Here is a 25,639-nt window from a genome sequence, read left to right on the forward strand (position 1 = left end):
TGGATCAATTCATTGTGTGGTCAGATGAATATTAAGGGGGTGGGATTTTATGCAAGGATGGAGGAAATGAACACTGGGAAAGAAGGGAGCGTACAGCATCCTTCTGCAGCACCATGAAGCTAGCTGGGCTCAGGCCTACTATCTTAATTTTATCCTGACATGCGGCCACCTTTATTTTCAATGCATCAGTTCTATAATGCTTCACAGTAAGAGTTTCTATTGCGCAAGGCAAGTAAGGAAGCAAAAATCCCATTTTGAGAAAATTAAGCCGCACACAAGAGGGTTTAAATTGTATTCCTGAATAAAGAGTATAAAAAGCTATGGCGTGTGGTGAGTAGGAGAGTCTAACACAACAGATAAAATAGATCACCCAATGAAAATGGAAGCACTGAGAAGGATTAGTTAGTTGGCCAGGATGTGTGCCCTCCAGGGGACCCGGCCAGGTTGCCGGGGCTCCCGCCCCCGTGTCGTGGCGCACACCCGCGACACCCAGCAGTGCCCGGGGCACCCACCCAGCCGCTCGGGTGCCGTGGGGGCAGGGCGCCACCTAGCGGCGCGGCCCGCCCCTCGCGGCGTCAGGGCTGCCCTTCAGGTGTCAGCAGAGACGTGCCTTTGACAGGAAAAAACCTCCACGGTTCAAGTTAAAATGGCATAAAATTCCATATTAAAACTATCCACTTATTCTTTAGAGAGATAGATTACAATTCCCAGCCCATCAGTCACTCACCTTGAGAGCCGAGCCCAGATTTGTGTGAACTGACAGATTGCAGATGTGCTGAGAAAAGAAACCATTCATTTAGTAAAACTAAATTGTACAGGCTTTAACAGCTCTACCGCACCCACAGGTCTACAGCCAACCTACAACACGCACATCCTGCTTTCTGTAAGAGGGAATGTGGTTCTGCAGGCACACCCTACATGAAACTAGGCAAAGCTACAGAAAGTCAGTATCAGTAAAAATCATTCTTCCTCTCATGCTGAAAGTCCAACCCCATCCTTGGAACCAACAAATACTCACAAAACACTTCAGGTATCATTTGATATTAGTGTCTGTGCTGAGAGACGACTCTTTCCCCACCCATCTTTTAGTATCTTCCTCCCTAAATTCAGAGCTGCTTCAGACTTTCTCCCATGTTCTCCAACATGAACAGTTTGCCAAGAACCCTTATCTGGCCTGCCTTCACCAGGCAGTGGTGAACATTCTCTTCCCCAATGACTCCACAAAATCTCGGGATTTTTGAGTTCCCAGCTGGCATACACTTGGAGATCAAACAGCACGCTATGTATTGCAGCTTTAAAAACTCACGCTTTGCTTTGAGAATGAGGATCCGCTTCTTGCAAACCTTCCGTTTCCAAAATAACAGCATGCCCACAAGTAGCACTATCACAGAGAGAACCACTCCCCAAAGAACTAGACCTATAGCACACAGAAAAGGAAAGGGAGTACAGGAAAGGCTAAGAAAAGGCAGAGGGGAAACTATTAGTAGATCTATGTGTTCGGACATAGGTCCATGGACATCATTTCATAACTCATAGGGGATTTGCTGGAAGCTTCCACACAAAAACTGCATTTACCAAAAATAAATCAAAATAAAACATGCTAGACAGAGTCAATACTTTGTTACCTCCCGTCGTCATCCCCTCCTTGGCTGAGGTGGGAAAAGTGCCAGCCAGAGCTTTCTCCTCAGGAGTTGAACTGGGATTTTCAGTTGTCGTGGCACTTAAAAGGATACTAGCAATGGTCACCAGGCTCTCCTCAAACCTCCTGAGGTCAGAGTTACTTGTTTCATTGCTGAATCTCACGGACAAAGTGCTTGGGATGAGGTAGGTGGGCAATTGGTCCAGGCAAACCTGATCATGTGTGGCATTTCCTTCACTTACTGCTACTTTGTTTAACTTGGCACAGCTAGGGAATGAAACAGAACAGCTCATCAGCCCAGAGGAAACTGCCATGGTACAATGTGAGAGTGTTTTCCAGGTGCCAAACATCCCTTTGGTCATTTTCGTACCACCTGCAATCGTTGCTTTACCTTTTTCTCACCCCTGTGACATTATTTCTTGACCTGGATGCACAGCCGATACTCACAAGCATGTATAACTCCACCATACTTATGAACTAAAAATGAGACAAGAGAGATCCCTTCCTTCCTCCAGTACAGAGCTGTGCAATGGTTACAAAGAGAGGCCTCGAAACTCTGCACACAGGCCCCAAGCTATCCCATCGCCTCTAAGACAGATCTGTATACTTTGCACCAGAAGCACAGAAGTGTCCCTTTTCATCCTTTATTAACTTCAATTAATTATTTTGTCACCTTAAATAACTACGGACTTACTTTGTGTGGGGCTTGCAGACGTCAGTGCTGGAACTTTGATCAGAGAAGGTCCCAGAAGGGCACTCTTCACAAGTAACATCGTTTGTGGAGGTGCCTGAATAAAAATAACGACTGAGACCAACCAACCAAGAGCCACCAGGTCCAGGCCTATGGACCAGAACAGGAGAGATAAGCCAGACAGGCAGGAATTCCTACCTCTGACTTTGACTCCAAAACCAGGCTTGCAAACAGCGTGCTGCTGGCATCGCAAGCAAGTGTTCTTGACAGCCATTTGACAGAACAAGCCTGGTCGGCACTCACACACGCGGCTAGAATTGAAGGAGCAGGGCTTTTTCTCCACGAGCTCAGACTCTGTGGGGAAGAAACAGATGCGGTAACAAAGGATCACCCTGCAAAGAAAATGCACGATGGGCCAAAGCTGAGCAACATCAGTTCAAAGGCTCAGGAAGCAGAACAGGCTGCAGATGCTCTTCCTGATGGCAACTGAAGTCATGAGTAACGGCAGAAGGCTGTAGACAGTGGCTTGTAATGCAAGACAGAAAGCAGAAATCGGACTTGGCCAGCATTGGACGAGAGATTTATTAGGTAGTCCCAGGTCACACAGGAAGCAACACTGATTATGTGCAAGGTAGCATTCTGCTCTCGACCTCGGTAACCAAGGATGGATAATTTTGCTGCTGAAAATTCTAAATGAATAACATATAAATGAAGTGTACATAAAATACGTAGAGGGAATAGAGATGTCCATGTATATGTGAGGGAAAGCAAACCTTTTGCACATAATACACAAGCGTCACATTGTGGCTTTCCTAATTCTTCATTCACATATTGTTCAGGTCCACATGTCATGCAGTCCTCATCTGGGTCCCTAGGACATGCTTTCTTTTTAACATAGCCTGGAGAAAGAAAAACAAAATATGCAGGATGCCTGTTGAGAACCATCCTGCTGAAGTGCTCTTGTAAGCTCATTTACCTGTTAGACCCACTAGCAGAGTCTTCTCTTTGTACCTGCCGTTGGGTTTCTCTAGCACATTTCTGCCCTTCCCACCCAAGCGTGGAGGGATCCCAGCTGTCCTGTTAAGCACCACTACGCATGGCACCCTCGGCCAGTGTGGGCTGCTGCAGAAAGGGCACCTGGCAAGTCATCTGCTGAGTCAGCAGCGACCACCAAACCTGCAAGGGAGCGTGATACTGCCCTGCCATTACTGAGTTCCCAGGCAACCATTTTTCATGTTTTCTTCTTGATTACACATATGAAATCCTAATATTTTGCTAGCTAAGGCATCACTTTTCCTTTGAAAAGCTGCCAGAATTGCCTAGATGCACAGGGATTCATGCAGGGACTACTCCACCTCCCGTGTTCAGAACGGGGCGTTACAAGACGGTACTTCAAGAGCCCCAAACACCCCAGCAGGTTTGCAGTAGGTTGCTTTCTGAGCAGTCCTGCTAGTTTCACAGTTGCCTTGGCAGTTGTGAGATGGTTTAACTTTCCAATCCTTTTCCTTTAAACTACATATGTATGTCTTTCTGATGCTGGATGTATATACTACACGCTTTCTGTGCTCGACACTTCCAGCTCACCCAGACTCACTGCTCACGGTTTGCAAGCATACCAGCCTTGATCTTGCAGACCTGCTGTGCATATGCAACATGCACGAAGCTGAGCAGCTGGCTGAACTAGATGACCTCTGGAGGTCCTTGTCAAACGTAAGCTATTCTGTGACTCTATGTTTATGTCTGGTAATCATTTTCTAGTGAGTAGCTTTTAAAAGCATCTGTCTGGCAAGCTAGGTACAATAATGAGCTAGGAGTATCGAAAGGCTGGGACAGAAACATTCCTAATATTTCAGCTCCTGAAACAACAGATGAGGTATTCTACCACTGGCCATAATGCCAAAGAAATTAGAAGGTGCAGTGGTCAGCTGTGACCTTGCAAGGAGGTGGAAATAACTGCAAGAGGGTAAGGAACAGCAACAGTTGCAGAAGCAAAAGGAAAACCTAAAGCAGCAGCAACACACAGATAGGAAGAGTTGAATGTTTCACAGGTGGCAAACAGGAGGGACATGAATCCCAGTTTCAGCATCCAGCCTGCATCACCCAATCACAGAGTTATCCACAGGGAGGGAGAACCTGGCAGGGAAATAACTCACCTACTATACATTTTGACAAGCATGATGTAGGAGAGCAGGTAAAACCAGCTGTGCTATATTTGGCCCACTAAATACCACCAGGCAAGCCTGAACGATGTCACTCCCACCTGCTCCAAACTGCTTGTCTGAGACTATTCTTTTCGATTCTGACTGCTGAATCTCAGCACTCAGGTGTACCTGCACGTGTGTCACTTTCCCCTTCCTCCCCCAGCGACCCAAAAGCTTTAACTTCAGTTATTTGAGATTTCCTGTACACATGGGCCCCTCCCTTGGGGGACGTGCGCCCCAGGTGCAGTAGCTTTGAAGCTTGACTAACAGTGTCTTCTGGTGCTGCTCTCCACTGACTGTGTTCATGGCTCAACAACCAGATAAAAGCCTGAGCAGCAGGAATACCAGCTGCAACCACCTGTACAGAAAAATGTACTGAAAGTAAGTAGATGAAACAAGTGTTTTAAGTGGTTTTCTTTTGTATGTGCATTCATTTACTCCTAAGGATTTGCTGCTAACTGTGGGTAGGAAATTATCTTGTGTGTTGACTGCAGTGCTGCCTTGTGGAGCTAGATACCTGATTTAGAGTCTAAAACAAACAAAAAAAAACCCCTGCACACAAAAAAAACCCCAAAACCTCCACAAAAAACAAAACACCTGCACAAAAAAAAACCTGCACAAAAAAGGTAAAAACCCATAAACAAAATAAATAGAAGTGGAACACCAACTTCTGCCTAACATGAGCTGTTCTAGCATTACCATTATTTCCCATGAAAGTCTCTACTCCTCCCCTTGACAAGCTGGAAATACTTTGTTCTGTGATGCCAGAAAGAAAATATTCTTCTGGTATCCCAGGAATGAGGTCTCATTTTACCTGCACAAGAATTAAGTACATGAGAAGAGATGTGGCAACTATAGAAATTGATTAGAATGATCTTTTGAGGTTTGGTTTGAATTTTATCTTGAAATTAATTTTGAAACGAAGGATGGCTTGCATGTGGGCCAGTGTGCTCAGATTGAAAGCTGTACATCTGTGGGCTGGAACAGCACAGAAAGTGAAGCCAGGCTGCATCAAGAGTTTGAGATGCTCCCCTTTGATTAAATGGAATTTTAGAAAAGCTTCTCTTTCTTTGCAGTAAGCAGTTGAGTTAGTAGCAGATATGAACAGGTTATTGCTTGAAGGAATAGGGAAAGATTAAAATGAAAAAGGATTCTTACAAGTTTCTGTTTGAAGGAGGCCCTGGAGGATGTGAAGAGATGTCCAAGACTGACATGAGGATGTGGCAACAAAACGAGTTTCAGGAGGTGAAATGATTGAGACTGGTGGCTCATTACAGCCAGATGTAAATCAGGTCTCTGCTTTTCACAGGACCTCACTATGTCGTCTGTCATTATGGGAGATTTTGGAAAGTATGGCTTTGAAGGAGAAAAGAGCTTTTCTTGGGACTGGCTCAGAGTCAGATCCCCACCCCTCTTCTTCTTCTATGGCACCAGTTTCTCCATCCCTTGGTCTTGTTTACTTGTACAACTTCTGAATGATTCTAGTGGTGTGGCCAGCAGTACAGATGTCCCCAATGTAACTGCATGCAAATGCTAGCAACCCAGAGCTCAACCCCTCTTTATTATTACAGCACAAATAAATGTCAAAAATTTCCTTTAAAAAAAAAAAAAAAAGAGACACAACATTTCTATAAGAAGAGCTTGATGATGGTGAAGTACCATAAAATGCCCCACCCACTGAGGGGTTTTTTGGCCAACAGGGAGAGTTTCAGACATTTCCAGAACTCTTGTCTCACTGAGGTGTTTCCTGCCTCTGACCTCATGTGCCTCTGAGTCACAGCCAGCTTCCTGCAAAGCTCAGTGTCCCCTGGCTGGGGGCTCTTCCCTTGCTCATGTGAGACACTCTCTAAACTAGACTATGAGGGTTAATGACAGATTTTCCACACCTTCATTTTATATTTTTGTCTCTGATCAGAAACTTATTTAGCCTAATTTCACTGTGCTATTTCACACCATGAGGCAAGCTGAAATGAATTCTTAGACCTGCCTACTTCTAGCTACTTCAGATTGTCAAGTCAACCAATAAAAATCACATTAAAAGTTCTAGCAATTTATCTTGTTTGCAATTTACAGATTGTTTGCATGCAGACTGAACAAAAGCAGGGGTGAACAAGTTCACATCTGGATCCACACTAGACAGTGATTCATGAAACAGCACTTCTCTCCAGGGACAAAAGCAGTTCTGGAGATACACATGTGTGACCATCTCTACGAGAAAGGCTCCATGTTAATCTGGTGGAATTATAAGCGTACTGACCTGAGGGACACTTGTAACAGCAGCTTCGTGAAGTTTCATCATAGAACCAATTCTCAAGTGTATCACAGGACTGAGATGGGGCTAGTGATGTCTAGAAATTGAAACAGACAAAAGATACAATTAGGAAACAATTAGTTTTGTATTAGCAGATCTGGTATCTGTCTCAAGTGACGGTAGTTGCAGATAGAAAGGAAAAGCCTACAGCTTCTTGAAAGTTCAAGTATCCCCAAAGCGATTTAATTACTGTTGCCCATATGCTTACACAAAGATTGCAATATCTAGTGTGTTTAGCAATAATTCAATACGTATCTTCGCTCAGCAGGCTCTTTTATCTGAAAGTCATTTAGACACGGGAACACTGCAGCCCAACCCATGTATCAAGCATTTCAGCACTCAGAGACTAACTCCTTGTTTCACACAATAAAAAAAGGTACTGGCATTGCCCTACAAAAAAGTTTTTCAGCCAATCCACCAAAGACCCTTTAAAACCTAGATGCAACACCACCAAGGTCACTAAAAAAAGTTTGTCTATTAGTCGGCATCTCCTTTAGAAATCTTGTAGCAGTTAGCGATTTTTAGCTTTTTTTTTTTAGTTCGCTGTCCCAAAATGATCCCATATTAATTTGAGATAAGAATTTTTTAGAAAAATAAATAATAACCCCGCCCAAATCTCTAACATCTGTAACAGCTTTCCAGCTGTGTGCGCACTGGAATAAGAGGTGGTGTCATAGTCTGCATCATCTAAATCTAGCTAGATTAGCTGTAATCCACAAAGAAAAATTTTGTTTGCAGCAAACAAGTCTTTCTGTTCAGTTATTTATGCAGTCATAATGCTTGAATTCAGCCACCTAAAGATATGTTTATTGTAAACCAATACACTGTTTTACCGACCATTTAGGGATAAATCCTATACTGAGAACAAGAGGTTTTTGCCTTGAAAAGAATGCTACAAGCACTTACACAATGAAGCCCTTATTGAAATAACTAATCCCACTTCTATTGTGAGTTAAACAGGGGGGTTTTGTGCAGTTTTCACAAAGTTTTCAGGTTGTTCCTGAAAACCTTGACTACATAACTAATACATATTTAGTTACAAAATACCACACAATAGTTCTAGTATTAGCTTAGAAAATGAGACTTGGCTATGAAACATATCAAGAAGCATATAATAAGATTTCATCTTTTTACAGCAGGGCCACTACATGCTTTGGAAAATTACAGTGCTACAAGTTCTCTGATGAGAAAATCAGATTTTTGAATTTGTTATCTCCCTTAATAATCCCCTAAAAATGTTGTTACCTGAATTTCATTTTCAGTATTTGCTAGAAGTACAAATGGCAATTTTTTGTAAAGAATCAGCAGATTCCCCACAGATTTTCCCACATGGTACTGGTAGAGCAGTTAAATAATTCAGAAAACCTACACCTCACTTTCTGCAGATGAATTTCCCATTGGTCTTTGAAATAATACCCAGTGCCTTTGTATGCAGTGCAGAATCTTACTACCCACCTAATTTCACAGCCATATTCTCCTGTTCAATACGCTGTTCTTTTTATGGCAGGACCACAAAACACAGAAATTGTTTAACTTGCCCCAGATTACATCAAAACCCAGGAACTTTCAGTCAAGGAGGAAATGAACAAAAGGAGGAGAAACAGAAATTTATTGAAACCATTAAATTTCATCAAGCTTCAGTAACAGAACTGAGAAATCCTGCCTGACACATTTCTGCACTAACTCCTGGCCACGCAGCCTCCCCGCAAAGCATTTTTTTCTGGCTTATTGTACAGAGGAAATAGCAAATGTCTGCTTGCTCAGCCTGACCCAAATCAAGCTTACAAATGTGCACCCTGTATTTTTCTTTTCTGAATAGGAAGCCCCGGACTGCAGGCAAAGGAAGCGGAATCTCCTTGCATCTGCATGGAGAAGCACCGTGGTTAGCTAGGTACTCTGAGACCAAACTGGGTACCAGGAAATGATAACGAGAGCAGCCACTAGACAAAGGGTCATTCAGGAGTCAATTCAGTGACATGAAGTGGAAATTAACTAGTTTTATAACGAAAATTCAAGGAGTAACAGCATCCTGGCCGTAGATAAGTCATCCTGGATTAGTTTCTCTGTAAGAGCTATGGGAAGTCACCACAAAAACTTCATCTTCCCTTCTTAGTTCTCCTGGGCAACCAACTCTGGCTGCAAATGATACTGAATTTTAAATTGGGGTGGGAATACAATTCATGAGTGATTTATGCAGCGTATAAGCTTACATCTTATTTAATTGTCTCCTTTGGGATTTAAATAAAGGACTACTGTCTGTGTAAAAGTGTGAGGGAAGGGCTGCTTCTTGAAAAGTGACTTTGTCTAAAATACTGAAATCGGTTTAGGATTAGATTCTGCTTTTAGTTACAGCAGTGCAAATTCTGATTATGAATTTGACCTGATGCTAGCGCTGTGATAAATTGCTGCACGAAATATGCATACATACCACACAAATTATGAGAGAGTACTCAAATCTTTTTTTTTTTCCTTTCCACAAGAGGGCAGCTATATACTACTGCCAGCTACGCAATACAGGACAGCCAAAGCTTTAGAACAAATATTGCTTTCAGGTGTCCAGCTAGGAGCACAACTTTGGAACCACCTTTACTGTTTACCGAGCCAAGCCCAAAGTTCTCCATTGTAAAAAGAAGTCATTTTAGCAAATCATGACATGATTTCTATGGCTGAGAAACCACCTTCTGAAGATCCCATCGCTTCTAATCCATAGCTCCCTGCAAAATGGCTTTAACAGTTGCTGGCTGTTCAGTAGAGGTGTTTCATGAGTATGAAGCTTACTAAAATCCTTCCAGTGATAAATAATGTACATATCAATGCTCAGCATCAGTCATCATCTCCCCATTCTTGTCATTTTTTCCCGTTTGATTTCTAATGTGACCTGTAACAGCAACGCAACAATGCAAAGTTCTGCTCTTAAAACTAAGAGAAAGGCTGACCCTTTGTAGACAGCATACTTTAAGGTAAGGACCCAAGTATAAACCAAGCCCTCATACTTGTAGCACTTCATGCTTAAAAGCTCAAAATTAATTACATAAGCAAAACTGGCAGTGCAGAAAGGCAAATGTCACTAAAAATTATATGGGCTCTGCTTCTTAACGTATGCAAGGCATTTTGTAAGCTAAATCGCAAGTTTTCATGCATCTGGCATTGTGCACTAAGAATCCACCAAATCTTCCGTAAGCTTTTGGGGGAGTGAAAGAAATTGGTGCCTAAAACCAAAGAACACGCCTTGAAGAAATGGCAGAGGTGAAGGGCCAAGGTCTCAACATGTTTTAAGTCTTCCATGAAGCAATGGAGCCAACTCAATTTCTGCCGAAGTTTGATTAGGCTACTTTTGAGAAAAGGGTGAAACAAAATAAGCCATACAAGGATATTGCAATTTTCATTTTTCTGTCTGTATGTAATGAAAATCATGGTAGCAAGTTAACTAAAACAAAAGATAAGCAGCCAAAGACATGAAGTGAAAAAGAAACAGAAATGTGCATTATTAGTGGGTAGCAACAGGCTTGAACTGAGGTGATTTACCCATTCAGTGACTGAACATGAGAATCACCTCAGTTTCACCACCTGTAACTACTCTTCCCACACAGAAAATACCACCTCTGACATGTCATCAACAATTAGGGAAATTAGGGGGCAAGTTTGCAATAATATATTAGCTTGTTTGATCTTTCATTTTGATGAGCTCAGTATTTCTAATCAGGAAGACATCACTGGAAACCATTCACCAAGAAACACAAGGAATTCTAGATTTCGTATTTCCCATTCCCTTTACAACTCTGTGCTTCTGGAAAGATACCTTAGGCATTTTCTTGATTTGACCATCATCTTAAATTTCTGTGTGCAAGACAACTCCAAGTGATGTGATTGACATGTTTGGGGTTTTCGTTCCTCAGCTGTTGGCTAGTCCTTTTTAACAGCAGAAATCTAGACAACAACCATCAAATCCATCCAGATTTGGAGGGACTGCAAAATAGTTCATGCGTATCTGTCTAGCTGTTTCTGGACAGAATGAGTGCTGTAGTTATAAAATACTTTAATGCTGATCAACCAATACTGTTAAAAAGCAAAAAGTATTTCAGTGGCTTGGCCAAAAAAAGCATTAGATTTCCACAGAATTATGGAAGCAACATATGTGCATAACTTCTCAGAAATTAAGGTGGTTGAACCGACGTATCTACTTGCAATAGCAGCTTAGCATTTCTGCATGGTGGTAAGCCTACTACAAACGGCAGCTGGAACACAAACCGGACTTCTGACCCTCACCTGCTACATACCAAACCGCCTTGGGTGAACCGCTGTTGCTGAGTAGTCCAGTAGGACCTTGGACCTCCAGCCTTAACTCTGTACAAACCCACAGCAACGTGCCAGCGAGGCCACCACAAGGCTGAGGGCAGGAAAAGGCCCCATAGCTTAATGTTCACGGCTGGTGGTTCCGTTCCTGGCTCTGTCATGGCTCAGCCTTAGATGTGTTACCTTAAAGTCCTTGCTGCACCAGGCCCAACGTCTGTCTGCGGCTGTGGGTACTGTTGTGGTGGCAGCGCCAGGGAACCCCAGACAGGCTCTGCAAGGGCATACAGGACATATTGTCCCTTCAGTCCCACTGGCTCCTCAACCTTAGATTGCCTTGCCTTTACCAAATCTTGTCCAAACTGTTGCCAATAGTGCTGTAAACACTCACCCTGCCAAGGGAGGATAGGTCAGTCTGCCACAGCAGAACTTACAGAACTCTAGCTTTTCCAGGGAAATATAACAGCTTCTTTCCACTCAAAAACTTGGGTAAACAGTTTGCTCTGGAGGACATCACATGGTGTCCGTAATCAAAACAGGCAGGGGAAAAGCTAGTTATCTTCTAACATCATGGCTACAAAAGCAATCTGGTGACAGCACAGAATGATCCTGTTTAGATGAGGGAAATTCTGAGAAAAATTCCCACCAACAGCAGCAACACTGACCTCCCCAGCACAGACACATGCTGTGCCGAGTTGCACAGACCTGTTCTGAGCTGCGGTACCAACGGCTGTGACTGTGGGAACCTTCTGTGCACCAGGTTTCTGGTATTGTGGCCAAGGTGATGGTAGCCGACAGCGGAAGCTTTTACAGAAAATGTCCCTCTTGTCAAGCCTTAATCAGAACAGGGATCACCTAGAAAAAGGGAGGGGTTTGCAAGGGCAGTGAGGAGAAAAGGGAAAAATTCATGTAAAAAGTGGTACTTCACATATGAGGGCTCAAGAAGAACACAGCAGGAAGGAAAAGCATATGTGCTCTTACTGCTTTCATTGCCAACAAAAATCTCAGCATTAAGACATTTCTAATATATTTCTGGTTGTGAGCGCTTGGACAAAACCAAGCATTATAAAATATTGAATAGAACACAGGAGGTTTAACTACAAAACAGTGAAAGTCTTCTGCCTTGGACCACTACCCTATTTGTTAGTATGAACATAAGTCAAAGAACCCTTTTTCAATACATCCTAAGATGAGGGTGGAAATTTAACCCTGTCTCAGAAAAAAATATGAACTTAATTACTTTGACTCAGGATTGTGTAAATATCAGTAATAAAACTAAATTTTCCAGAGCAAAACAAGTTTATTTAAATTAAGACTCCGTCAGGCAGAAGCTGAAGGTTAAGGTTTGACTTAGCAGGTCCTAGTTGCTCATAAATAGCTCTTGAAATGAAAGGAAGGGATAAAGCAAAGGAGACAGAAAGAAGTTTCAGCCTTGCATTACAAAATCTCAACACTATCACCTTCTTACAAAAAAGCATCACCTGTGAGTGTTGGTGTGGGGGGGTCACCTTCCTGATTCCACGATGCCTGTGTGTAGAGGCCCACAAAAAAGAAAGTGCTAAGGAATTCTCCACAAGCAGTGTTGGCCATTTCTTCTGGCTCCAATATGCTTACAGAAATAATCAATTATCCAGTGAGAGAAGATTCCGTTCATCATTTTTGCCCCTTACTACTTATTTTGTAGGGAAGGATTTGTGCATAAGAACTTTAACTTCTGCTCCATTCCCTCCTTTTCTCCCTGGAATGTCTAGAAACACTGAAGAGTGTGGTATAATCCATACTGAGCAGCAACTAGCATGTGGCTTTGCATCAAGGAAATCTCCAATAAGTTTTACAGAACAAATTTTCCTCATCTCTGCAAGGAACAGAATAAAACACAGTAACCTCAAAATCCTGTTTAATTAAAATTCAGAGTATTTTTCTCTTATCTTTTGACTGTCCCTCCTCCTTATCCACTCTTGTCTGAATCTCAAGACAGAAACAGAACTCAGGCTCTACCAGGGGAATTAAAAAATTTAGCACAATTTCACTTTTTAAGGCATCATTTCCTACTCTTTCCTGAAGAAAAGAGGACGTTGTACATTTCCCTGTCCCCTCTCCAAAAGATAATTCAGTCCTAATGAAGAAATACCCATTTTATCCCAATGACATATAGTATTGTCCGTTAGGTACTTACAGTTCTGTTTATTAGTATGTATTGTTAAAAAAAAAACCACTTAAAATTCAAGGAAGATCACAGAAGTGTTGGTGGGTGGGGGTGAGGAATCCAGCTGTGGTGGACAGTAGGTCTTTGTCCTTCCCTCTGATTCTGAGGAAACTCTGCATGGATGGGTCTGTATGAAGAACAGATTAGCCAAGCAGGAATACGTGTCTATTACAGCTGTGCTAATCCTGTGTCTCTTTGCCATCCAAGAGCGCAATCCCACTTCTCCTCTCTTGCCTGTACCTGCATTTTCCTTCCCCTCTAACTCCTTGATTGTCTGAGACTGAGAAATTGTGTTTCTACAGGATTAATCAGTTCTAGGAGTTCATTTGGCTGAAAATTTTGCTTTCTGAATTTGTGAAGTTGGTTTTCGAGAGGTTACTGCAGTGAAACAACTCACATAGCAGCTGCACAGTCATGTGCACTAAATCGACGCAAGAAAGTTGGCACTCTGTAGCCAGAAGCAGGTGCCCCCCCCCCGCCCCGGTGCATGACAGCTCTCTGCTGACAGGCACAGCTGTAATGGGAAACCTCACAGGCGTTATTTCTGCATCTGTATACTACAGCAGAACTGGGATTGCATATGAAGCCACAATGCAGAGTTTATGCTGCTTTATGCCAGCTGCAGAGGAACAGATAAATATTTAAACTAACAAGAAGGTAAGCTGGTGTAGTAAACGATCGCCAGCATAGCAGAAAGCCTGCCACTACCAAGTTAATCTGTACTTTTTTTGAACAAATTTCAACAAGCCACGAGTCTGTATCAGACTAGAAATTTGCATCTGGTTTTACTCTAATACGAAGAGTTCTTAAATTGGGTTCAGTGTACTGTTCAAATGGAGGGTGGCAGAGAGAATTTCCTGCATGCACTTCAAATAAATGTTTTTTATTAAGAAGGAGCAGGAATACATCTTGTGAAAGAAAAGACCACAATTCACATCCTCCTCCGACCACTCTGCAACGTGGTGGCCAGGGATCCCTTGGCTTAGTGCTTTCATTGATCTATCAGGTCAAATATTTTATTTAAATTTTTTAAAGCACTGCAGATCAAGGTCCCATTAAATAAAGCAAACATATTTGATACAAAGCATTTGGGGTTTTCAGTGCTTTCTTTTGAGAATTTGTTTTAGAAAATGGGCTTTTTGTAGCTCCTCTCTGTTTCCTTGCACCTACAAACACATTTGCCGTTCCAATTTAAGTAATGGCAATTGTAAAGATGGTACTGAATTCAGTGGGCTACTCTGCAATTCAGTCAGGACAAGGTTTGACTCATTTAATTATGGCCTTTTGAGCTCATAGAGAAAAAGTGATGGTGAGGCAGAGTAAGAAATCAGCTTGCTACAAATGAGCTGTCAGTCAGGAAGAAAGCGCATTACGGTAAAAAAAAAATCTTCTACCAGCATTGGCTATTCTAGAACTGACTAATACTGTAGCAAAACAGTTGACTCCCTTTCAAGCTTCTATCCAAATTCTGACAGTACAAAAGCAGCCAATAATCTAAGACTTCAATTAGTCAAGATTAATCTGTTTAATAGTAAGGACATCATTAACAAGTGAGAATTAACTGACAAACAAAAAAAGCAAACAACCAAAACCCAAACTGTGGACTCAAGTAAGGTGGAATATGGTTTAAAATATGAGCAATAAGCTTGACTTGCTCACACAAAACAGTATCGCTTGTATTCCTGTAGCAGTAAAAGTAAGTGTTGCTGCGATAGAGGTAATATAGAAAGACAGTGAAAACCTAGCTGCTTATCCGAGCAAGACCTACATATTTATTTTAGGTAACTGATGATCTTGCAGTGAGTCTGAACAATGAGCATCAGAAAACCAAATTTTCTCTCTGTCCCTTTCATTTTGCAAACAAGACACCAAAAGTGATGCCAAATAGCAAAAATACCCTCTTTTTTTCTATTGCCTTTCTCCTAAAGCAGTTTGCATTCAGCAGACCAGACAAGCTTATCTAAGTGCTCTTCAGGTGAGTAAGGACTACAGACTCCAATCCTATAGAACAGTGATCCTTCTATATTTCAGGAAGGAGACAGTGTCAGGACAGATAACCAGGGCAAAATAGAGCAAATTTACAACGTGGGAGGGGAATTCACAACTAAAGACACAAGGGTGAACTCCTACTCTTACCAAAAGAGCCAGGAGGATCCTTTTCAAATGTCTATGAAGAGGATGCAGGACTTGGTTATTTTCAAAGATCTAATCAGAGTCAGTTTCTTGTAAAAAATCTCCTGACAGCACAAGTGATGTGCTGTATCATTCAGTTACAATGAACAGACAGGCGTCATAGTTAATATAGGCTCCTATTTCCACTGCAAGGGAAAATGGCCAATTCCAGGATCCAACACAGTGCGCAATTACTCACCTACTTGACTTTACCTGTGCAAAGAACCTCTCTAACTGACCTTTTTTTTTTTTTTTTCATGACCACACATAAGTGTCAGCCAGGGAAATTACCTGGATTTATGCCAGGTGCTGAGGGCTCATTGCCACATGATCCTCTAGGGAGGAGGGGGTGAGTGGTGGTGGAGGGGAGAGCAAACCCACAAGAGGTGATACAATCTGAGCAGGGAGCTAGCTTGCATCTACAGCATCAGCTGTGAGTAGTCGGCTGTGTCTATTTTAAGTCAATTTTATGCAGAAATAATAGCCCATTCATGAAGAAGTCAGTGTCAGAGGGGTGGGTGGCTATAAAGAGGAAGGTATTTTATTGTTTTGTTTGCCTTTACACCTTCCAGTTTGCCAGCCCTGACTCACATCAGCAGAGTGAGCAGAATGAACCAAGCTCTGCAAGGAACGTGTCTGTCTCAGAGCACCCGGCTATCCATGCAAAAATAAAAGCCACTTGCCCAAACAAATGAGAACACTCCCCCATCCCTAGGAAATCTCTCCTCATTTCCAAGCTGTGATGTGCCTGGAGGTACAGTAACACTGGCAATGCCAACAGAAAGATGCAGATCATAGCTCATATCCCCTGCTCCTGCCTGCAAAGTTCCCAAAGAGGGGAAAATCTCCTGGCTGCTCTGCTTTATAACTTTATCTCTTCGTAGCTCTGCTTTATACCTGTATCACCGTGTGTTGCACAAAGCCTCTTTGTTTCTGTGGACACCTACTACCCAGCACCCAGCCAAGAGGCACAATGGCCCTGAAGCCCAGGGTGCCGCCAGACCTCTCCAGGCTCCTGCATCCTGAGGGACTGCAGGCTCCTGGTGCCACCCTGCCTTACCTGTGGGGCTGTCTGGATATCCTGGAGAAGCAGTAGGAGGCACAGTCCTTGTGCCAGGCTGCAGGCAGCCATCTGCAGTGGTGTCAAAGCTCCCCAGCTCCCAGCATCACAGGTTAGACAGCCAGGTTGCTCCTCCTGGAAGTAGAGATCCTCCCAGGGTCCAGCCTAGTCTTGCTCAGTGATTGTTCATTCAATCCAGGGCCATTCCAGCTGTTCAAGGCAAGCAGGAGACAGGCTTTGAGACACAAGCAAGCTGAGAAAACAATGCAGAAGGAAGGAGGAGGGGGAGCTGCCCAAAAAAGAAAAGTAAAAGACAAAACAAAACCGCGTCAATCACTAGTCCCGGAGCTGTCTGGTTTCTGTGAGTCGGTTGCCTGCATCAAGGTTGTCACCCGAGGTACACGGCTGGCTGTGCAGCAATGCAGGCTCCTGAGTCATCTAGGCTACCCTCAGAGAGCACTTCACCACCCCAAAGCCTTGGCCAGGCATGAGTCCAAGCCCTGCCCCATCCATCCGCCACACTCTCGAGAGCTGCAACCAAGCCTCAAGAGAGTTCCCAGTAAGAAACACTCATTTTTTTCAGTACAGTCATTTAACTCCTGTTTGGGTGAGTGTGTGAAAACTCACAACCGGCCAGGGTGACTCCATGAAGGTTTAGGCTTTACACGTTGCCATTTAATCACCAACATACCGCAGACCATCCTTTTGAGAATCCTCCTTTTTCCTCTAGTCCCACTTGAAATCAGTTCCTGTGGCTGACAATCATCCCTCAGACTGCTACTTGTCATTTCACTCACTTTCATTTGTTGCTCTGGATAACGTTTTTTTGGCTACAGTGCCTGGGAAAGATTTCAGTCGGTTTAAGGTGTCACAAAGCTTTCTTATCTGCCCTAAAAGTTTTGTCAAAAGTAAAAGTTAGCCACTTCAAAAAAGGGCAGACTGCCTTGAAAACTCTCTGAGGTGCTCAGAAAAATAATGAGAATTTGAATTCTCACACCCATGGTTTTCGGCTTCTCACCCTTATCAGCAAAAACAAAAAGAAATGAGAAAAGATTAAAAGTCAGATAATTGATTTTTATTAAAGACCCACAGCTACCTCACTGCCATCACAACAGAGTTCCAAAGAAAAGAGCATTCCATGGAGACCCTGGGATGATGCAAGTATCTTCTTTAACTCACAGCTATAACTCTTTTCAGTTTAACTAATTGCCTCTATTTCTTTCTCCAGAATACCATCTTATAAAAACCAGGCATTTTTTGCATTGCATACTGTGTATTTGACATATAAACTAACCTTATTTCTTTCTTCACTCTGTTAGATTACTTCTCAGTTTCTAAGCTCTCTTAGCTGTAACAGCTGATTGTAGCAGGTATGCCTTTAAAGTCTAGAGACAACTAAGTATTTGAATGTCCAGATATTTCATTCTTGGTTTTTCCAATTAAATAATGGGCTAGAAAATGTCTTAATCTTGTGTAGCAATATGCCATTAGGCAATTCTCCCAATTTATGAGTGTGTTTTCAAATGACATAGTAGTCAGGGCAATTGGTGAGCTCTGTTTTGGGGGGGGTGTGGTTACATGGAGGGTTTCTTTTCTGATCAGCTCCTATCTAAGCTTTTCTAGCAAAAGTACAGGAACCAACATAAGACACAGCCTGGAAAGTTTTAGCCTCTGTAAGTTACACTGCTGAGGTCATCGTATCTGATACAAAATCTAAGTATCTGAGTACAAAAAATCAAGTGTGAAATACTTTCCAGGACTGGCAACAGTTTTCTGGCCTGTTTTCCAGAAAAAAATAAGACTGAGATGAGCATACTGAGCATTTTGTATATATATGTGTGTATATATATATATATATATATGTCATATATGTGTATGTCAGTTCCTTTTCAATCAATGGTGTCAATAATTTTTTAACCTGCTAGATAACTTAAATCAAATGTGGTTCAGTCAATGTCATTAAGTTTTACAGAGTTTCATGGAAGCAGATGACTTGGACAAAGAGAAAGATACTCTCACTGAAGGAAAGGCTGCAGTGGGACACCAGTGTTCCTCAGAAGAAAGAATCCCTCTCACACATACAAAGTGAAACCAGGCTTCCCAGCTGCCATCCTTCTTAGAACTAGGTATTAAAAAAGATGGGAAGTGGAAAGCGCCTATTGTTACTGCTAGCTTTTTTGGAAAGGCTATTACCTTTCACGGTGCTATTACAAGTCTGTAATAAAGGCAACGCCAATGAAAAGAGTGATGAGGTTCTGTTTAATAGGAATGTTCCAACCTGCATGCATTTTTATCTGAATGCATTAATTTCAGACTCTGCGTGTTTTGATTTCAAATACAATGGAAGGGGCTTTCCAAAAGAAGCCCTATCAGTAACTGGAAGAAGCACCTCTGTCTTATAACAAACCCACACTACTGTTCTCTAAATGTTGCCTATAATTCCTAGAAAATAATCTTCTATGTTAGTATAAGAAAAAAAAAGAAAAAAAAAAGCAGAACAAATAGAAGCAAACAACCAACCCCTATTTCTCTGTTCTTCCACCAGAGGACTATCAGAAAAAAAGGGGAAACCCTCTATGAGCATGCTATTATTATTTATGTTTATTTGATCACACACATCTGTCTCTAACATCTGAATCTCCTTTTGGTTTAGGTGTTAGAGGTAGCAAGGCCCAAAGATAAGGTTACTTGGCATTTTTTATTTTAACTAATTAGTTAATACTGAACTTAGCTAATGCTTAGGTAATTTTTATACCAGGTCTCTGATCTACAGGGATCACCTGTGAGTCCCATGGAGGAGATCAGGGAAGGTCCTGTAAGTCAGCGGTTATTCAAACATCACTTGACACCTAAGCAAAAGAATGCAGAGACCCAGCTAAGCCATGAGGGAAAGACTCTTCAACACATGCCCAAGGCGTTCCTTCAGCACTGTCTAGTCATTGTGCTGCTATGGGTGACAGCCTAGTAAAGAAAGGAGGAACAGAACACTGCAGAAGTAGCGTTGTTACACACAGGCTCAAGCAAAAGTACCCACGACAGTTTCTAATTTTGAAGTGGCTGATTTTAGTCTCATATTGTACTTCTAGCATGGTCCCTTGTGTTTTTAAATATGTATGTTCACTTAATATTTATCTAGCTGTATCGGTGAAAGAAAAACAGAGAGAAGCGTAATCTCTAAACACCTGTCAAACAGATAAAGGAGACCGTGAAATTTAAAATCTAAAATCTGGATTTCAGTGTCTGTCAGTGTTGCTATTTAGAGCATTGTGGCATGCTGATGAAAAATCACTAAACTCTTGCTACTTACCCAGACGAAACAACACCAGACTCTAAAACTTCACTAGGAGTCTCAGCAGTACCAAAGGCAGCGCTTGTTGGGATACAGGCTACATACTATATGGGGTGCAAATAAAAGGTGGAATTCTTAACAAATTAAAAAAAAAGAAAAGAAAAATTAAGGCATTTTCTGTAATAAAACCCCAAAGAATCTCATGGTTAAAAGGTGGCAAGCAAGCAGTCACCAAGGATGAGTTTCTTGACACCTCTCAATCTATTTATGCATTTTAGCCATCAGAGAGCTCTCTCCCTTGGGATCTTGGAAAGTGACACTGTGGTAACAACACACAGGGACAGCATTCAGGATCCCAATGATTTTAGGTATTGTAAAGCAAAACCAACATACTGAACTACTCTGGAAATCTTTCAGTAGCCCAAAGAGGACAGACAGGAGGGAGGGCAACACTGCTGCAACGTGATCTCATGGGGAAACATCACTTGGTGAGAAAGCAAGCAATCAGAGTTTGAACTACCTGTAGCTGACACAGTATTAGAACTTGTCTAAATGTATAAAAAGGAGTAAAATCACATTTATGCCAAGTATGCCACAGACTGGCAAAATTCTGCTCTTCTGCCATTCTGGTACTGATACGTACATTCCGGCACATGCACGTCTCTGGTTCTCAGTATTAAATATTTGTCAATCCATTTAACCATGTCCCATCAATCAAACCACCCACGGTATGTCAAGTACACTGCAGGTGCTCTTGATAATGTGATCTGCAGAGCTATACTGATTTAGCAATTTACCTTGGTATATTTGTCCACTGTGACTAAGAAGGAAGATGCTACGAAGCTCTTGTTGCATACTTGTTGAAATGGAGCGATGGCTTAAAACAAGAGTTCCCAGCAGAAAATAAACTGGTTATAATGAGCTGTGGTACATAATAAAGTCCCAGTACACATGGGAAATCCCAAGTCATTTCAGTAAATGTAGTTTCACTAGATGGACATTCTCACAGGGTGTTTCTGTTCTCTAGTAAAAGTAATAGAAAAAGAAAACAGCTTCCTTGCTTTATAAAGATTTTCACACATACGAAACCCAGCAATCTAAAATAAAAGAACAGACTAGTTCTTGTTTGTTTGCAACTCGGGACTTTTGTCTCAATCAGCTGTGCTCTTGCTGAGCACAGGAAAATTCTTGGCAATTAATAAACCACCAAAGGAAGGAGATGCATCCTGGTCTGTTACCAAGCAATGAGAAGGTTATATTTTGTTTGGGTTTTGGTTTGTTTTTTTTAATTATAGAATATAATGTCAAAAAGTACTTACATGAAACAGCCAATTCCTGACTGTGGGAAGCTCAGAAATGCTGTCAACAAATTTTTTTTGCTGACACTGAGCCACAACATAGCTGTTGGAAGAGTTCTCAGACAGCAGAGAACCTAAATGCACTGGGCAAAAAACAAGAATCTTCTCAGCTGATATTAGTCTTACCGCAAGAAGTCTTGCTTCAGTCAGGATCTATAAATCCACAGACACAAAGCCCATTGACTCCATTCATGTTCCCTAGTTATCATTTCAATTACTTCCACCTGAATATATGCTTAGTTTAAATAGTACGGTATCTGGCAGTACTACACTCTGGCCTTCCAGAAGCAGCAAAATGACTCTGAGTATTGTTATGCTTAAAAAGTAAAATTTTCTGGAAGCGTAACCACGTATTTCTGCTACCAGAGATTTGGATGCAGTGTTTATATGCAAAACAAGATATCACAGTATGTCTGCCATTTTATTCATGTTTGATTTAAGTCATCCAGAACTTTGATTGAAACAAAAACCTAAGCAGCTAAAACTGTGTCACACTGATCATGTTAGTAATAATGGTAACATGGCTAAATTTGCAATTAGGTTTCTTTTATAGGTATCATTTAAAGAAAGCTGATGTGGATCACAATCTTATAACCCTATTTTTGTTATCTCAACTAATACTACTACCTTATATAGAGCGATAAAATAACTAATGTAACAAAAAAAAGAACCTGTATAAAATGTCTTTTTCTGGTGCACAGTAGCTTCAAAACTGAAGTGTATTTTGAGTCAGACTGAAAAATGAGAAGAGCTGACAGCGAACTCTGTGCTCTCAGGAAAGACTTGGCTTCCATGAAAGAAACTAAACCCTTATCACAGAATTACTATCCCCAGAAGCTGGCTGAGAGGGAGAGATGACCTTAGAAGAAAGATCACATCATGTCTGTACTTTCAGTAATTCTGACTATAGCTTCTGGAAGAGTGGTAGATTTACATGTCATCATTCTCCAGAGAAAAAGCTCTTGAGAAAGATGTTCTTTTCAATATCATTTGTATTATGCCCTTCCTCTACTTTGCTAGAAATGGAAAGGTTCAAGGGTGAATCTTCCACGTCCAGACAGGATAGCCACTTGATCATTACAGCTGTGAAGAAAGTGGTGGGTAACAAAGATTGGACAGGTAGAGCATGTGAAGGCTCAGGCATTTTAAAGACCCTTCATGCCCACTTCTCCACGCCTCCCTAGCACAGGTTTAATTTAAAGCAAAAGTCCTCTCTGCTGTTCATTTGCTGGAGTAATCATACTGTAAATTTAAATGACCCACAACAGCACTATTTGTTCTGGGCCCCTCTCTCCACCCCCAGCCTTTGCACTGATACAATTTAATCCACAGGCACCGGCTTTGACTTTAGTTCGGTCTTACCTCATGTCAAAAGTCTTTGGAGCTCTATAAAGCTCAGTTTCCCCGATCCAACCAGAAAGTGCAGGAAGGCTTCTGTAAGGCCATCACTTACACGAAAGGACCGCTAAAAGGCAAGCAGCTAAGTACAGTTTCTAAACGTACAGTATATCTGCATAGAGCTAATAGCAGCAGCCAGTTTGCAGTAAATTCACACCTTTTTTATTTCATAGTAATTTTCCCCATGCAAAAATTCTACTGGAAATTGTTGTTATAGTCAAAGAAGCATGTTCAAGGTTTACATTATTTGATTTTGACTGCATAGTTATTCTTTGCAGGTCGGTGTTGAGCTTTATCTGGCACTTAAAAAAAACCCTTAGTTTTCAGCTACTCACAAGCCAAACTCTGCAGTGCCAGAGCAGAACATCTGCCTCAGTCTGAATTCTTGAATTCCCCTACTACACAGTAATTCTCGTAGCAGGAATGTGGAGAAATGTGCCTTTTGAGAAGCCATGAAAGTCTGCCAAAAACTGACCAACCTAAAGCCTAACAAAAATCCAAACCTTGCACAACCCTAACGGTGAATGCGTTTGATTTTCAGCAGGGAGATCTCTAATATATTCCTTCTCTCTAAGCATTCTGAAGGCACTCACAGCTCCCAAAGTTGCCTGTTGTGCAGTATGTTCACATCGTTGAATTCCCACATTGCATTTCAGAAGCAAAACCAGACTTTCTCCATAGCAGTTTCTCCTCATCAGCATATGACCAGGAACTGAAACTGAGAAGAGGAAGACTATCTCCTTTGATTTCAAGGAGACATTCAAAGTGAAGCTTTGGAAAGAGAGTGCCATAAAATTCATATAGAGAACAAAGACAGAATCAACTGAAGGGATCAAAAAGCTTAGACTAGAGACCAGCTCCCTAGGGAGGAAGACAACTGGTGAGGGAAGCTTGGACTCATTGGACACTGTAAATAAAAACCATGTTAAAGCGAGTGGGCATGTGCAAAGACACTTTAATGCTAACATTTCTTAAATTTCAAATATCAGACTAGGCATTTTTAATGGTGTTCTTGTATTCCATTCTAGGTGTTACTTATTTGAGATTTATTAAAACTAAAACCTACCTCATCAGATGCAGTTTTCACCTACAGTTTTTGGAAGATGCTTTTCAACTGTGAACAGAATTAAACCAGAAAGTATACTCAGGCACTCAAGAATTTATCTGTAAACTCTTGGCAGAAAATGCTAAAGACAACTTCAGTGAAAGATACCATGAAGCGAGATTCAAGCATAGGACAGAACCAAAGTAAGAGGCTCTTTCACCTGTTTAGCTGTTGACAAAGCTTTTGCAGCACCTTGTCATTTCACAGATCTACTTTCAGATATTTTGCATCTGTGAACTGACAGACAGGTCTTTTGTAGCCAGGTTCAGTTATTTCAGCAAAGCATTTAACCCATGAAGTTCATCTGCAGTTCAATAAACAGTTCCCAAATAAACCAGCTGTTTCAGGATGAAATGCTACTCTATCATTTACTGGAAATTACTTATGATTTTACTGCACTCCCTATATTAACTTTTGGGGTTTTTACTTCGGGAATAAATACACCCTTTTAGAAGACTACTGGAATTATGAGCATTTCACTTCCAATAAAAAGTAGTTCTGCTCACATTTACACAAATATAAATACAAACAAACTCCAGTAAACTCAACAGAGTAACTCTTGACCTCTATTACTGGAAAGGTGAAGAGTCTTACTAAGTTCAAAATACTAAGAAGATATGCCAAAGTTTTCCTTGTTAACTACCCTTTGTGCAAGTATTTTACAATTGTTCACTGATAGGCAATTTTTAATGCTATTGTTGCAATTGAAACGTGCTCTATGTATATACCTGGTAAGTAAACCAAGGAAATTGAGAAAGCTCCAAGAGTTCCAATTCTATACATTTTAATCCAAAGTTGAAAATAATAATGTTTGAGGAAGACTGGCCTTACGATTAAAACACAGGAGTGGGACTCATTAGTTCCCCATAGTGTACAGAATTTTTGGGTAACTCATATCCTTTCTTGGTGGTACTCATCTAAAAGCTAAGAGTTCTAAAGATTATCTATTAACAGAAGCAAGATGAGCTTTCCTTTGCTGACACAACCAAAAGAAAATTGGGAAATATTACATAGTTTTTGTGAAATAAATGAATGGGAATATTCTCAGGACACAGTTTTTTCAAAGAGTGTAAAATTTTTGTCTATGACTATAGCTCAGCATCTCAACTCTTGACAATTTAGGGTCTTATTTTCCTTTTCCTAGCAGCATGGGTTTGCTCTGCAGGAGCCAATGGGATACACCAGCTGAAGGAGAAACCCAAGTCCTTATGTTTAGTCTGCCATTACCCAGGAAACAGGTGAAATAGAGGTTTTTAACTCCAAAGGGAAGGGGCAAAACTTCTCTTGTGTTTTCAGATTTGACACACTCTGAAAACAAATTCTTCTGGGCTTTGAAAATGCAAGTTCCAAAGAGATGAAAGCCTCAAAAATCAAAGTTTGCAAATCATTCAGAAAGCAAGCTCATGCCACATGCAGATGCTTCACCTGAGGGTTCTGGAGACACTCATTCCTTGACATGCTGATAACTAAACAGAATGTGTAAATCAGCACTACATTCATTCACGACTCTTGATATTAATTCTCACAATGTACTGATGCAAGAAACATCTGATCCTGAGACATCACTGAAACTGTCTTACAATAATCCTAGAGGAAGCAAACTGACAAAACACTAATGGCAGCCTAAGGCTGTTAAATGAGAAGCAGGCAGAGCTACATTTTAAAGGCTGCACTACACTTCTCTGTTAAAACTGACCACAAATGCATTATTTACTGTGTCTAATTTGTTTAATTAAGCAAAGCTGGGTTTCCCAGCTTATGAATCAGTGTTATATACACGCAATACAGTCATAAAGGGGAACTAAACCACCAGCTTTACCACCAAAAGCATCAGGTAGTCATCACTCATGCCAAAAGAGAACGCAAATGGGCACACACACTGGAGTCAGACGTTAACAGAAGACACGGCTGAGCAGACT

At 41.4% G+C, this 25,639-nt stretch overlaps 1 protein-coding gene across 3 annotated transcripts in view; it reads right to left on the bottom strand.

Moving 5' to 3' along the window:
- Positions 1-22,533, bottom strand: part of TNFRSF8 (TNF receptor superfamily member 8) — a 30,082-nt gene extending 7,549 nt beyond the window's left edge. Inside the window, exons 1-9 of one of the 3 annotated variants that reach the window (XM_037380144.1) lie at positions 19,351-22,533; positions 16,571-16,780; positions 6,789-6,879; positions 3,104-3,229; positions 2,529-2,684; positions 2,334-2,427; positions 1,626-1,906; positions 1,307-1,417; positions 728-775 (exon numbers count right to left, since the gene is read on the bottom strand). In XM_037380144.1, coding sequence (XP_037236041.1) covers positions 728-775; positions 1,307-1,417; positions 1,626-1,906; positions 2,334-2,427; positions 2,529-2,684; positions 3,104-3,229; positions 6,789-6,879; positions 16,571-16,642 — 979 coding nt within the window. In that variant the 5' untranslated portion in view covers positions 16,643-16,780; positions 19,351-22,533. Of the gene's footprint in view, positions 1-727; positions 776-1,306; positions 1,418-1,625; positions 1,907-2,333; positions 2,428-2,528; positions 2,685-3,103; positions 3,230-6,788; positions 6,880-16,570; positions 19,110-19,350 lie in introns of those variants that run through there. The other 2 variants (XM_037380143.1, XM_037380145.1) reach the window with 2 other exon arrangements.
- Between the last annotated feature and the right edge of the window lie 3,106 nt (positions 22,534-25,639).

This window comes from Falco rusticolus, chromosome 3 (assembly GCF_015220075.1).
Source record: "Falco rusticolus isolate bFalRus1 chromosome 3, bFalRus1.pri, whole genome shotgun sequence".
In the NCBI taxonomy this organism is placed as follows: Eukaryota; Metazoa; Chordata; class Aves; order Falconiformes; family Falconidae; genus Falco; species Falco rusticolus.